This window comes from Mesoplodon densirostris, chromosome 11, assembly GCF_025265405.1.
Source record: "Mesoplodon densirostris isolate mMesDen1 chromosome 11, mMesDen1 primary haplotype, whole genome shotgun sequence".
In the NCBI taxonomy this organism is placed as follows: Eukaryota; Metazoa; Chordata; class Mammalia; order Artiodactyla; family Ziphiidae; genus Mesoplodon; species Mesoplodon densirostris.
This window is the reverse complement of record NC_082671.1, coordinates 43,998,850-44,012,370: the sequence shown is the minus strand read 5'-3', so window position 1 is coordinate 44,012,370 and position 13,521 is coordinate 43,998,850. Positions and strand designations below refer to the sequence as shown.

The following is a 13,521-nucleotide window of genomic DNA, read 5'->3' as shown; positions in this document are numbered from 1 at the left end:
TTTTTACCATTAAGTATAGTGTTAGCTGTGGATTTTTCATAGATGCCTTTTTTTTTTTTAAAAAATGGCTACTTTTTTTTTTTTTTTTTTTTTTTTGGCTGCATTGGGTCTTCATTGCTGTGTGCGGGCTTTCTCTAGTTGCAGCGATCAGGGGCTACTCTTTGTTGAGGTGTGCGGGCTTATTGCGGTGGCTTCTCTTGTTGCGGAGCACAGGCTCTAGGCGCACGGGCTTCAGTAGTTGCAGCACACGGGCTCAGTCGTTGGCAGCATGCGGGCCCTAGAGCGCACAGGCTTCAGTAGTTGTGGCTCGTGGGCTCTAGAGCGCAGGCTCAGGAGTTGTGGCGCATGGACTTAGCTGCTCCGCGGCATGTGGGATCTTCCCGGACCAGGGATTAAACCCGTGTCCCCTGCTTTGGCAGGCAGATTCTTAACCACTGTGCCACCAGGGAAGTCCTATAGATGCCTTTTATCAGATCGATGAAGTTCCCCTTTTCCTTGTTTGTTGAATGTTTTGATCATGAAGAGATATTGAATTTTGTCAAATGCTTTTTCTGTATCCATTGAGATAATCATGTGGTTTTGGTCCTTTATTCTATTGATAGGATGTATTAATTAAATTAATTGATTTTAAAAATGTTAACCCAACCCTGTACTCCTGGAATAAATCCCACTTGGCCATGGTGTGTAATCCTTTTTATATGTTGTGCAATTCATTTAACTAGTTGAGGATTTGGGGGTTTATAATCATGAGAGATTTTGGCCTGTGGTTTCCTTTTTTGTGATATCTTTATCTAGATTTGGTGTCAGGGTAATACTTGTCTCATAGAATGAGTTGGGAAGTATTCTCTCCTCTTCTATTTTTTGAAGAGTTTGAGACCGATTGGTATTTTTATTTTTTAAATGTTTGATAGAATTCATCAGTAGACCCACCTGACCCAAGCTTTTCTATGTAGCTAGTGTTTTAATTACTAACTTAATCTCTTTACTTGTTACTGGTCTATTCAGATTGTCTGTTTCTTCTTGAGTCAGTTTTGGTAGTTTGTGTCTTTCTAGAAATTTGTCCATTTCATCTGAGTTATCTGATTTGTTGGCATATAGGTCATCATCGTATTCCTTTACAATCCTTTTTATATCTGTAAGGTTGGTAGTAATGTTCCTTCTTTCATTCTCAACTGTACTAATTTGAGTCTTCTCTTTTTTTCTTGGTCAGTCTAGTTAAAGTTTTGTCACTTTTATTTATCTTTTCAAAAATCAACTTTTAGTTTATTTTCTCTATTGCTTTTCTGTTCTCTATTTCATGCATTTCTGTTCTAATCCATATTATTTCCTTCCCCCTGCTTGCTTTGGGTTTAGTTTGCTTTTCTTTTTCAGGTTATGGGTTTGATATCTTTCTTCTTCTTTGTATTTTACAGGTAATAATTTTCTTCTAAGCACTGCTTTAGCTGCATTCCGCAAGTTTTGATATATTGTGTCTTGTGTTTTCACTCATCTTAGTATTTTCTAATTTTCTTGTGATTTCTTCTTTGAGCCATTGGCTACTTAGGAGTATATTGTTTAATTTCCACATATTTATGAATTCCCCCAAATTCCTTTATATTATTGATTTCTAATATCATTCCATTGTGGTCAGAGAACATACTTTGCCCCTCCTTTTCTTTTTTGATTTATTTCATTGAAGTATACTGGATTTACAATGTTGTGTTAATTTCTGCTGTACAGCAAAGTGATTCAGTTATATATACATTCTTTTTCATAATTCTTTTCCATTGTGGTTTATCACAGGATATTGAATATAGTTTCCTATACAGTAGGACCTTGTTGTTTATCCAGTCTATATATAATAGTTTGCATCTGCCAATCCCAAACTCCCAGTCCTTCTCTCCTCCACCTCCCCTCCCCCTTGGCAATCACAAGTCTGTTCTTTATGTCTGTGAGTCTATTTCTGTTTCATAGATAAGTTCATTTGTATAATATTTTAGATTCATATCTGGTATCATAATGTATTTGTCTTTCTCTTTCTGACTTACCTCACTTAATATGGTCATCTCTAGGTCCATCCATGTTGCTGCAAATGGCATTATTTCATCCTTTTTTACAGCTGAGTAGTATTCCATTGTACATATGTACCACATCATCTTTATCCATTCATCCATCCTATTCATCTGTTGATGGACATTTGTTTCCATGTCTTGGCTATTGTAAACAGTGCTGCTGTTAACATAGGGGTGCGTGTATCTTTTTGAATTATAGGAGAACACTTTGTATGATTTAAGTTCTTAGCTCCTTGAACATATTTATAATGACTACTTTAAAATGTTTATCTATTATAAAGCAGAAACTAACACACCATTGTAAAGGAATTATATACTCCAATAAAGATGTTAAAAAATGTTTCTCTGTGAAATCTAACATCTGTGCCCTCTCACAGGCATTTTCTGTTGCCTGCTTTTTTCCTGTGTATGTGTCACACTGAACTGTTTCTTTGCATATCTCATAATTTTTTGTTGAAAACTGGACATTTTGGGTATTATATTGAAGCAAGTCTGAATACTGATTCTTGCCCTCCACCACAAGACTTGTTTTGGTTGTTTGCTTGTTTCTTTAGTGACTTGGCTGGGCTATTTCAATGAAGTCTACTTCTCCTACAGTATGAAGCCTCTGATGTCACTTCTCTGAGGGCACAGCCTTGGACATGCACACAGTCACATGAGATGACAGTGGTTTCAGCAGGGCTCACTTTGACTGTCTCTTTTGCTGATGTGTTACCCTGTCTGCCTCTGCTGGTATCATACCCAGCTGTTCTTACCCACTAATTGCCAGCTGATTGCTCTGTAGTTTGTTACATGTGGGGCATAAGTTGGTCCCTAGTCTGATCCAATTAAATTAGGGCCCCTTTACAGGGGTTGGGTTTGTTTTTTGGTTTTTTTGCGGTACGCGGGCCTCTCACTGTTGTGGCCTCTCCCGTTGCGGAGCACAGGCTCCGGAAGCGCAGGCTCAGCGGCCATGGCTCACGGGCCCAGCCACTCCGCGGCATGTGGGATCTTCCCAGACCGGGGCACGAACCCGTGTCCCCTGCATCGGCAGGCGGACTCTCAACCACTGCACCACCAGGGAAGCCCCCAGGGGTTGTTTTTGATGCTACCAGCTTCTTTAGTGCTTACCATCAAATTTTTCATTTTTTTGAATGTGCCCTTAGGCTTAAACTTCCCCATACCCTGTTTCACATGAAGTCAGTTCCTTTGGAAAGAGCTTTGGAGCTCTCTGTTCTTATGGATTGCCTCTCCCCTGGGCAGAATCTCTAAGCCCCTGCTCCGGAGCTGGTATCAGGGACAGTGATCCAGTTCTGTCAGAGTGACACTCCTGGGCAGGGGTAATAGCCTCTGGTCTTCTCCATTTGCATCTCTGTTGTGAAACCTCTGCCCTTTTAGTGATCTGTGGTGGGATCAAGGCCCAATATTCTTGTCCTGCTGCACCTGAGGTAGAGCCTCTGTCCTATGAGTGGGGCTGGGTGGAGGAAGGGAGTCCTCAATCTCTTGACCACATTCAGCAGGAATTTATTCTCTGCAACTCAGACCAAGAGAGGACTGAGAAATATTGGTGGCCTGCCCCTCTGGTGAAATACCATATCCCTTGGCTGGATACTGAGGGGATAGGAAGCCCCGTTTTTTGGACCACACTCACCTGGAGTGGAGCATCTGTCTAAGTGAGCTGTGAAGTGGTGGTTGGGGGAAGAGAGGGAGGGAGCAGGTCATGGCCCAAGTACTACACACTTTCACTGTCCAAGATGTAGCAGATTTTCTTGAATAGATGTTTTTTAATTTGTTGTATGTCCTTAGGAAAATTTCCAGAGATTTTAAATGTGAGTTTTAAAAAAATGTTCACCGGTAATGGAATTTCACTAAGCAGTGGGTCTGTAGAGCTCCTCCTGCTGCTATTCAGAAGTGGGGCCTCCCTTCTGCTTTTAATAGTTACTTTAGAAATTACAGTGGTCTATGCTAAATTTATCAAAGGCTAACATTAATTGATATCTTTGTTCTCTTTCTGAATAATACAAGGACCTTAGAACTGTTTGAATTTTTTTAAAATCATACACAAAGAATATATAGATTTCAAATACATATGAAAATATATATCAAATATGTAAAAGTAGGTACATACGGTATTTATATAAAGCAATAACGTGAAACAAATCAGCTGGTTACCTACAGTTAAGCTGCCCAAGTTCAGTTCCTATTTTTTACCACTTAGCAGCTGGTCAGCCTGGATAAGTCCCTCAGCCACCTCAAACCTAAGTTTCTTGAGCCACAGAGTTGAGATACTAATACCTCCCTTACTGGGTTTCTGTGATAATTAAATGAGCTAATGCATGTAAAGTGCCATATGCACAATGTATGCACAGTGCCTGACAAACTATAAGTGCTTAATAGAAGACAGCTGCTCTAAGAACTAATGGTAATTGTTGGTGGTAATCACTATTTACTCACCCTCTCTGTCCTGGCAGTTCCTCTGTGATGAGGGCGCTGGTATTTCTGGGGACTACATTGATCGAGTGGATGAGCCCTTGTCCTGCTCTTACGTGCTGACCATTCGGACTCCTCGGCTCTGCCCTCACCCTCTCCTCCGGCCCCCACCCAGTGCTGCTCCCCAGGCCATTCTCTGTCACCCTGCCCTGCAGCCTGAGGAGTACCTGGCCTACATTCAGAGGCAAGCTGGTGAGTAATTAAAATGAGGAAGGAGAGACATGGGGAGGGACATGCAGAAGATAAAGTACTGAAGAGCTGAGAGGAATGTGCCCCTGTCCTGCCTACACACTGTCTTTCAGTAGACTCAAAGCAGTACAGAGACAAAGCCATAGAGGGTCAGCAAGACCTGGACCCTCAAATATGGAGTGAAACCAAGCCTGGGGTGATGCCCCAAAAGAAAGCAGGTAGGCCCTTGTGTCACCTGTTCCATGAAACATGTCTCCCATTTCTTCCCTTCTCCAGTGTTATTGTCCTGTACACCCAAGGGTGTCTTGTCCTTAACAGTCCTGACTGTTGGGGTGGGTGAAAAAGTACTACGGGCCCTAACCCCTCAGTGATAGAGGAGAACGAACCCCATGCTATTTGCTCCCTTCTGTTTCTCCCCTCCTTTCAGGTTCTCCCTTGTTCTCTGTATTCCAGGCGCAAGCCTAGCCAAGGATGACGGTAAGGAATCAGATTTCTGGAAGATGCTTCACGAGCCAGAGGAACAGGCGCCAGAAAGGGGGGAGGCACAGGCTGAGGTGAGAGCCAGCTTCCTAGCCGTTTCTCTGATGAGGCTGAACCTGGGCTTTGGGCTGGAGGACCACTCAAGCTGAGGTCATTATGATGAGATGACCTCCATTTACCTAGGGTTGCAAGGATTTACCCAGAGTCATTGCTTTAAGAGTATGGTTGGCATGCCTAAGCCTGCGTACTTGACTCTGCCCTTTTCTTCTCATCAGGAGCAGGAACCAAACCTTGAGGCGACGGATCCAGCGCCAGGCTCCCACGATGGTGAGTGAACCCTCCACGTCTCCTTTACCACTTGAATGTATTTTCAGGTTCTGCAGGGGGCAGGTGGGGGGGTAGGGATAGAGCTAAAACACTGGGAGGGAGGTTGGGCAGCCAGGCCAGCAGCAGATTCCTTTTTATAGGAGTGCGTGAAAGAGCAGGGTACTCGGCAGCTTGTTAGCATCCTTCTCTCTCTCACCTGTGAGGCCCCCTTAGGCCACATGAGCGCTCTCTGGAGGGGTATGTTGGGCCCTATCTCTCAGACTGGACAGGTAGTTCCTGCAGGCAGGGACCGTGTCCTTCCTTGGCCTCCTCAATTCCTCTACTTAGGAAGTAAAAACAGAATTAATTTCAGACACAATGAGTCCATTCCTATTCTTTCATCACAGATTTTCAGAACAACGTGCAGGTCAAAGTGATTAGGAGTCCCGCAGACTTGATTCGATTGATAGAGGAGCTGAAGGGTGGAACAAGAAAGGTATGGGCCCTGCTCCAGGGAGGGGTGGAACCTGCCTCCCTGCTGGGAGCATTCGGAAAACCACCCCTGACCTGGGCCTGACCTGGGCCCCAAAGAGCTGCCTCAGCTTCCTTGACGACTCCTGAGTCCCTCGCTACCACATCCCTGTTTGTCTGCCCCCCATGTGTCTACAGAAACCCCAGCCATCTACCATCTCCCTCTTTCTCCCAATCCCCACCCAGGGGAAGCCAAATGCAGGCCAAGAGCAGCCTGGAGACAGTGCTGCAGAAGTCTCTCCCAGGGGACCGGAGGTGAAGGAAAAGCGTGATCCAGAACATCAGAACGAGCTGGAAGAAGAGGAGGACGATGAGGATGAAGAAGATGATGAGGATGAAAGGCAGTTGCTGGGAGAATTTGAGAAGGAACTGGAAGGGATACTGCTCCCGTCAGACCGAGACCGTCTCCGTGCGGAGGTGAAGGCGGGCATGGAGCGCGAGCTGGAGAACATCATCCAGGAGGTGAGCTCCACTCTTCCACCGGCTGCTTCCGCAGCTGCCAGCACCTGTGGGCGGGACAGGCCCAGGGACCGGAGGAGAACAGGGGCAGCACCTCGCCTGCCTGGGACATATGACCTGGCACCCTGAACCGCTAGCTGCTTACTTAATTAAAAGGGGGGATGGTGGGGAAGGGGGACAGAGAGAAGGATGAGACTCAGATACTACTCCTCCGTGGAGCATGGACTGCTCCTCACACTGCAGACCCTTGACTCTCCACCCCCACCTTGGGCCTCCCAGACAGAGAAAGAGCTGGACCCAGATGGGCTGAAGAAGGAGGCGGAGCGTGATCGGGCTATGCTGGCCCTGACATCCACTCTCAACAAACTCATCAAAAGGCTGGAGGAAAAACAGAGTCCAGAGCTGATGAAGAAGCACCGGAAAAGGAAGGTTGTCCCCCAGAAGCGTCCCCCATCCCCCCAACCAGCAGGTGAGAACTATCAGACAGGAAGGAACAGCCAGGTCCGCCATCTTTATCCCTTCTGAGAATGCTCACTCTCTCTCTTTCTGGGATACTGTTCTCACGCTTGCCTTCTTCCCAACACCTCTATTCCTTTGCCTGGTTACCTCCTAGTCGTCCTTTTGGGAAGCAGCTTTCAGAGGCCACAGGGCCTCTGGCTTGCTTGCGTGACTGTTTTCTGGCCTGCTCCTGTACATCCAGTGCCTAGCACTTTGGCCGGCACCTTGTGGGTGATCGGTAGATATTCACCGAACGACAGGAGCCTGTGTGCCGAAGACCGCACGTCTGTGACAAGTGCTGCCTGTCGATGGCTAGCACTGCGCAGGGAGCGGCCCCAGCCAGCAGGGGTGTCAGTGGGGCAGCCCAGCTGCTCATAAGCCAGCTGCCTGGACAGACTCGAAGTTCCCTTCCTCTTGCGCCCCTTGTGTCCCTTCCACGGGGCCTATGGGTGCAGAGACCAGGCATTCCAGATGGAATGTCCTAGTTTCAAACCTTGCATCCCACTATCTCGATTATAAACACTGAAATGTCTTTTGAGTCCTGACATTGTGGGGTGCCAAACCAGTTTTCCAACCTGCTTCTTAAAACAAACTTCTTTGCAGGCCCAGGTGGCCTGATTTTTGCTTCAGAAAACAGTCGTTTTCCTGTAGGTGATGGGCAGAATTATCGGGTCGGGAGGGAAGAAAGGAGACTGCGGTTGGTGGAGGGGCTGCAGCAGGGTGGGGTGACGGGCACTAATTTATGCTGGGCACTGGCTCACATACATGTTCGAGATGGAATAACTGCCGAAACCAACTGATGGCTTAGGGAGAGGCGACCACCACAGCCCCTCACCCTGGAGTCACGGCTCTGCTTTGTGTCTCCCTGTGTGTCTCCCCCTCTAAGAGGAGGATCCTGAGCACAGAGTCCGGGTCCGGGTCACCAAGCTCCGTCACGGAGGCCCCAATCAGGATCTGACTGTCCTCGAGATGAAACGGGAAAACCCACAACTGAAACAAATCGAGGGGCTGGTGAAAGAGCTGCTGGAGAGGGAGGGACTCACAGCCGAAGGTGGGCCCTGGAGGGCGGGCTGGATTCAGAGCTGTTGGAAGGGCTTGCTGCCGAAGTGGAGGGGCTGGGAACCTCGGCCGGGGGTCCGGGGGCAGAGGACCTGTGCTGAAGCTCCCACCCCTCCTCTCTATTCACCGGCCGTCCCGGTCCTTTCCAGGCAAAATTGAGATCAAGATTGTCCGACCGGGGACTGAAGGGACTGAGGAGGATGCACGCTGGCTGACTGATGAGGACACGAAAAACCTCAAGGAGATTTTCTTCAATATCTTGGTGAGAGGCGCCCCACCCGCGAGTCCTGGACCTCCAGCCTTCCCTCTCCCGCAACCAGCTGAGGTGTTGAGTGTGTGGTTGAGAATCCTCCAGGCACCTCCCAGCCTCTACGCTGGCTCAGCCTGTTTCCTCATCCGTAAGACGAGGCTATTGGTTCTGGGCATCAGGCCCTCAGCCAGAGCCCCACGAGCAGTGTGTGCGCTGGCTCCTGCCTCCCCCATGCTTGCCTGCCCTCCCGGATCCTCCAGCGCCCGGGGCCTCCCTCGGCCTCCGCTCACCCCCGTGCCCTCCCACCAGGTGCAGGGAGCTGAAGAGGCGCAGAAGGAGCGGCAGCGGCAGAAAGAGCTGGAGAGCAATTACCGCCGGGTGTGGGGCTCTCGGGGCGGGGAGGGCACGGGGGACCTGGATGAATTTGACTTCTGAGACCACCGCCTGTGGCTCACCACGGAGTCCAGAGTCTTCCTAGACTGGCCCTGCCTCCTTCCCCCCCATCCCCCGGGGCCCTGAAGGCAAAACAGCAGAGGAGAGCTGAGCTGTGAGCTGTGGACTTTGAGGCCCTCCTTGGGGTATGGAGGGGCCTCGGGTTGAGTGCTGCTGCTACTGCTGAGAGCGCCCTCAAGACCTCCTAGGCCTGTGAGATTTGCTCTCCTGGGCTTCTCCCCATACCCACGTCCTTTCCTCCCGGCTTCCCCCGTGTCGTCTCCCAGCTTGTGGGTTCCTTTGCCCTCCCTACCTAGAGCGTTGTGAGATCTTTTGAGTGGAGTAGGGCAAGGGGAGCAAGAAGGGCGGGGTGGGTCAGCAAGCCCCAAGAGGCATGCCCACTCCTGCCCACGCCTGTTCAGAGGGCCTTCCCCCTTCCCCCAGACTGGCTTGGGATGTCCTGCCCCTTTCCCTTTCCACACTGTTCCCTACAATCTGTGCTTCTGAGTTGAAGCACCTTCTCTCTGTTGCTGAGAAAATGGGAAGAAAGTTGCCCACCATCTCTGACACGATCCCATGAAAAGGGTAGGCTGCAGATCCACCCACCATGTTCTAGAACAATCAATCAGGTTTCTAAATAAAGAACTGGACCATCACACCATCAATCTTCTTTTTTCTTTTGGGAGGGGGTAGGTGGGTTGGGGCTCAGTAGGGAGGAGACTTGGTGTTCTCCTCAGGATGGAGGGCATGCTCTCTGATCCCATTCTGTGCTCCACAGTCCGGGCAGTAGCAGTGGGGCTGGAGTATGCAGGAAGAGACCAGGACGGTGAAACAAAGCCTGCTGGCCTGGCCCTGACTGAAACACTTGCAGTGTTGGTGTCCCTTCTTTTCGTCATCATCTGTCCATTTCTGTTCCTTCTCTTCTACCCCTTTATATCCGGAGAGCCACAAGGTACACATGGAGTTACCCCACCACAGGGATCCTCCTGCCGAGCTCTCCTACAGTGCTGCAGACTCCATCCCCCTACCTGCCAGCCATACCACTTCATTTCCCAGAAAAGACCTCTACCTTTAGCCATGCCCAGAGAGGGGGCGGCTGCCCACACAGGCCAGCTTCCTAGTATGCCAGTGGTAGGCAGGCCTGGTTAGGTGTCTCCATCTCTTCCTCATTGCCAGGTGCAAATCTAGGTCCCCTGCTTCCCCCACTTTCTCCTCTTGCTCTGTCCGCATCTCTCAGGTGTGCAGCATTTTGCTGAAGACTCCGCTGACTCATGAGGTAAGGGATAGAGGGCATGGAGCTCCTACGTCTCCAAAAGTGGAAAGAAGGATTCAGTTGCTGAAGGAAGCTGTATGAGGCTGACCCTTCTGCTGAAAGCGGTCTTGTACTTATTGTGCAAGTTATGCTTAAATTGTTTTATTTAAAAATGCAAATAGGTAGGCTTCTGAAACCCTCCTTCCCCAGATCCATTTGTGTATCTTGAGGGGAGGGACCTAAGACACTGTCTCAAGTGCAGCTACAGTCAGAATGCTGGATTCAGATCCTCACCCCTCCACTTACTATTAGTATGGCCTTGAACAAGTTATTTTAACTTTTCCAGTGCTGTATCCTCATGGGTAAACTGGATAACTGAACTGGCCTTGGGTGGTTGTGAGGATTGAATGAGATAAGAGGGTGTGTTGTACTCTTAGCACAGTACCTGGCCCACAGGAGGTGTTCAATAACATAATAAACCAGCTGCTGAGTTCTGAAGAGACTACATGGTACTTGGAGGCAAGAGTCATAGAAGGAATACCAAAAGCTGATCAGAAGCTATTTAGAATAGAAGAGTGGGGACAGGCTGGGGCAGGAGGGTTACCTTTGGTTTGACAGGGGTAGAATCTTAACATCATCAGAAAATGGAGTTCTACAGTTAGACTTAATTGATATCTTCAGGCCACTACATCCAAAAAATAAAAACAAAAAACAATACACATTCTTTTTAAGTGCACTTGGAACATTCTCTAGGATAGACCACATACTAGGACACAAAATAAGCCTCAGCAAATTTAAGAGGAAAGAAATTATTTCAAGTATCTTTTCTGACTACAATGGCATGAAACTAGAAATCACAGAGAGAGAAGAAAAAAACAATTACATGGAGATTAAACAACATGCTACTAAAAGTACCAATGGGTCAATGATTAAATCAAAGAGGAAATTTAAAAATACCTTGAGACAAATGACAGTGAAGACACAACCATACAAAATCTATGGGATGCAGCAAAAGCAGTCCTTAGAGGGAAGTTCACAACTATACAGGCCTTCCTCAAAAAATAAGAAAAATCTCAAATAATCAACCTAACCTACCACTAAAAGAATTAGAAAAAGAAAAACAAAACCTAGAGTCAGCAGAAGGAAGGAAATAATAAAGATCAGAGAACAAATAAAATAGTAATTTAAAAAACAAAAGAAAAAGTCAATAAAACCAAGAGCTAGTTCTTTGAAAGGGTAAACAAAATCGACAAACTTCTGGCCAGCTCACTAAGAAGAAAACAGAGAGGACCCAAACAAAATAAGAAATGAGAAATAACCAATACTGCAGAAATACAAAAAACCATAAAAGAATACTATAAACAATTATATACCAACAAATTGGACAACCTAGATGGAAGGACAAATTTCTAGAAACATACATCCACCAAAACTGAATCAAAAAGAAATAGATAATTTGAACAAACCAATCCCTAAGTGAAACAGAATCTGTAATTAAAAAACAAAACAAAACAAAACCAACCCCCTTCAAACAAAAGTCCATGACCAGATGGCTTCACTGGGGGAATTCTACCAAACATACATAAGAAGAACTTGTACTGATCCTTCTCAAACTCTTCCAAAAGATGGAAGAGGAGGGAACAGTCCCAAAGTCATTCTATGAAGCCGCCACCACCCTGATAGCAAAACCAAGGACACTACAAAAAGAGAAAATTACAGACCAATATATTTGAGGAACATATAAGCTAAAGTTCTCAACAAAGTATTAGCAAACCGAATCCAACAACACATAAAAAAGATCATGCACCATAATCAAGTTGGATTCATCCCAGGGTCACAAGGATGGTTCAACATACACAATCAATGTGATACACCACATCAACAAAAGACAAAAACCACATGATCATCTCAATAGATGCAGAAAAAGCATCTGATAAAATTCAACATCCATTCATGATAAAAACCCTTACCACAGTATGTATAGAGGGAACATATCTCAACATAATAAAAGCCATTTATGACAAATCCACAGCCAATGTAATACTCAATGGTGAAAAGCTGAAACCCTTCCCGCTAAAATCTGGAAGAAGACAAGGATGCCCATGCTCACCACTTCTATAGTATTGGAGGTCCTAGCCACAGCAATCAGACACGGAAAAGAAATAAAAGGTATCCAAATTAGAAGGAAAGAGGTAAAACTCATTTATGCAGATTACATTATACTATATATAGAAAACTCTAAATTAGACTCCACACAAAAACTACTAGAACTGATAAACGAATTCAGCAAGGTAGTAGGACACAAGATTAACATACCGAAATCTGTTGTATTTCTTTACACTAACAATAAAATATCAGAAAGGGAAAGTAAAAAACCAATCCCATGGGCTTCCCTGGTGGCTCAGTGGTTGAGAGTCCACCTGCCGATGCAGGGGACACAGGTTCGTGCCCTGGTCCGGGAAGATCCCACATGCCGCGGAGTGGCTGGGCCCGTAAGCCATGGCCGCTGAGCCTGAGCGTTCGGAGCCTGTGCTCCACAATGGGAGAGGCCACAACAGTGAGAGGCCCGCGTAACCCCCCTCCTCAAAAAAACAAACCAATCCCTCTTAAGATCATATCAAAAAAACAAAAACCTTAGGAATAAACCTGACCAAGAAGGTGAAAGACTTAACATGCTGAGCACTATAAAACATTGATAAAGGAAAGTGAAGATGATTCAATAAAATGGAAATATCGCTCAAGCTCTTGGATTGGAAGAATTAATAGTGTTAAAATGGCCATACTACCAAAGCAATCTACAGATTTAATGCAATCCCTATCAAATTACCCATGACATTTTTCACAGAACTGGAACAAGTAATCCTAAAATGTATATGGAACCATAAGAGAATTGCCAAAGCAATCCTGAGGAAAAAGAACAAATCTGGAGGCATAAACCTACCAGACTTCAGACAATATTACAAAGCTACAGTAATCAAAACAGCATGGTATTGGCACAAAAACAGATATATGCATCAGTGGAACAGAACAGAGAGCCCAGAAATAAACCCATACACCTATGGTCAATTAATCTTTGACAAAGGAGGCAAGAATATACAATGGAGAAAAGACAGTCTCTTCAGAAGTGGTATTAGGAAAGCTGGACAGCTGCATGTAAATTAATGAAGTTAGAACACTCCCTCACGCCATACACAAAAATAAACTCGGGCTTCCCTGGTGGCGCAGTGGTTGAGAGTCCGCCTGCCGGTGCAGGGGACACGGGTTTGTGCCCCAGTCCGGGAAGATCCCACATGCCGCGGAGTGGCTGGGTCTGTGAGCCATGGCCGCTGAGCCTGCGCATCCGGAGCCTGTGCTCCGCAACGGGAGAGGCCACAGCAGTGAGAGTCCCATGTACCGCAAAAAAATAATAATAATAGTAAATAAATAAATAAACTTAAAATGGCTTAAAGACTTAAATATAAGACATTACACCATAAAACTCCTAGAAGAGAACACGGGCAAAACATTCTCTGACATAAACCATAGCAATGTTTTCTTAGGTTATT

General features: G+C 46.5%; 1 protein-coding gene across 5 annotated transcripts in view; it reads left to right on the top strand.

Annotated features, from left to right (window-relative positions):
* The window catches only part of OS9 (OS9 endoplasmic reticulum lectin), a 29,319-nt gene extending 19,939 nt beyond the window's left edge, over positions 1-9,380 (top strand). The window contains exons 6-15 of one of the 5 annotated variants that reach the window (XM_060112782.1): positions 4,502-4,712; positions 4,826-4,927; positions 5,163-5,263; positions 5,465-5,516; positions 5,903-5,991; positions 6,213-6,488; positions 6,765-6,954; positions 7,870-8,034; positions 8,192-8,304; positions 8,602-9,380. In XM_060112782.1, coding sequence (XP_059968765.1) covers positions 4,502-4,712; positions 4,826-4,927; positions 5,163-5,263; positions 5,465-5,516; positions 5,903-5,991; positions 6,213-6,488; positions 6,765-6,954; positions 7,870-8,034; positions 8,192-8,304; positions 8,602-8,727 — 1,425 coding nt within the window. In that variant the 3' untranslated portion in view covers positions 8,728-9,380. Of the gene's footprint in view, positions 1-4,501; positions 4,713-4,822; positions 4,928-5,162; positions 5,264-5,464; positions 5,517-5,902; positions 5,992-6,212; positions 6,489-6,764; positions 6,955-7,869; positions 8,035-8,191; positions 8,305-8,601 lie in introns of all 5 variants that reach the window. The other 4 variants (XM_060112781.1, XM_060112783.1, XM_060112785.1 and 1 more) reach the window with 4 other exon arrangements.
* Positions 9,381-13,521: the final 4,141 nt, after the last annotated feature.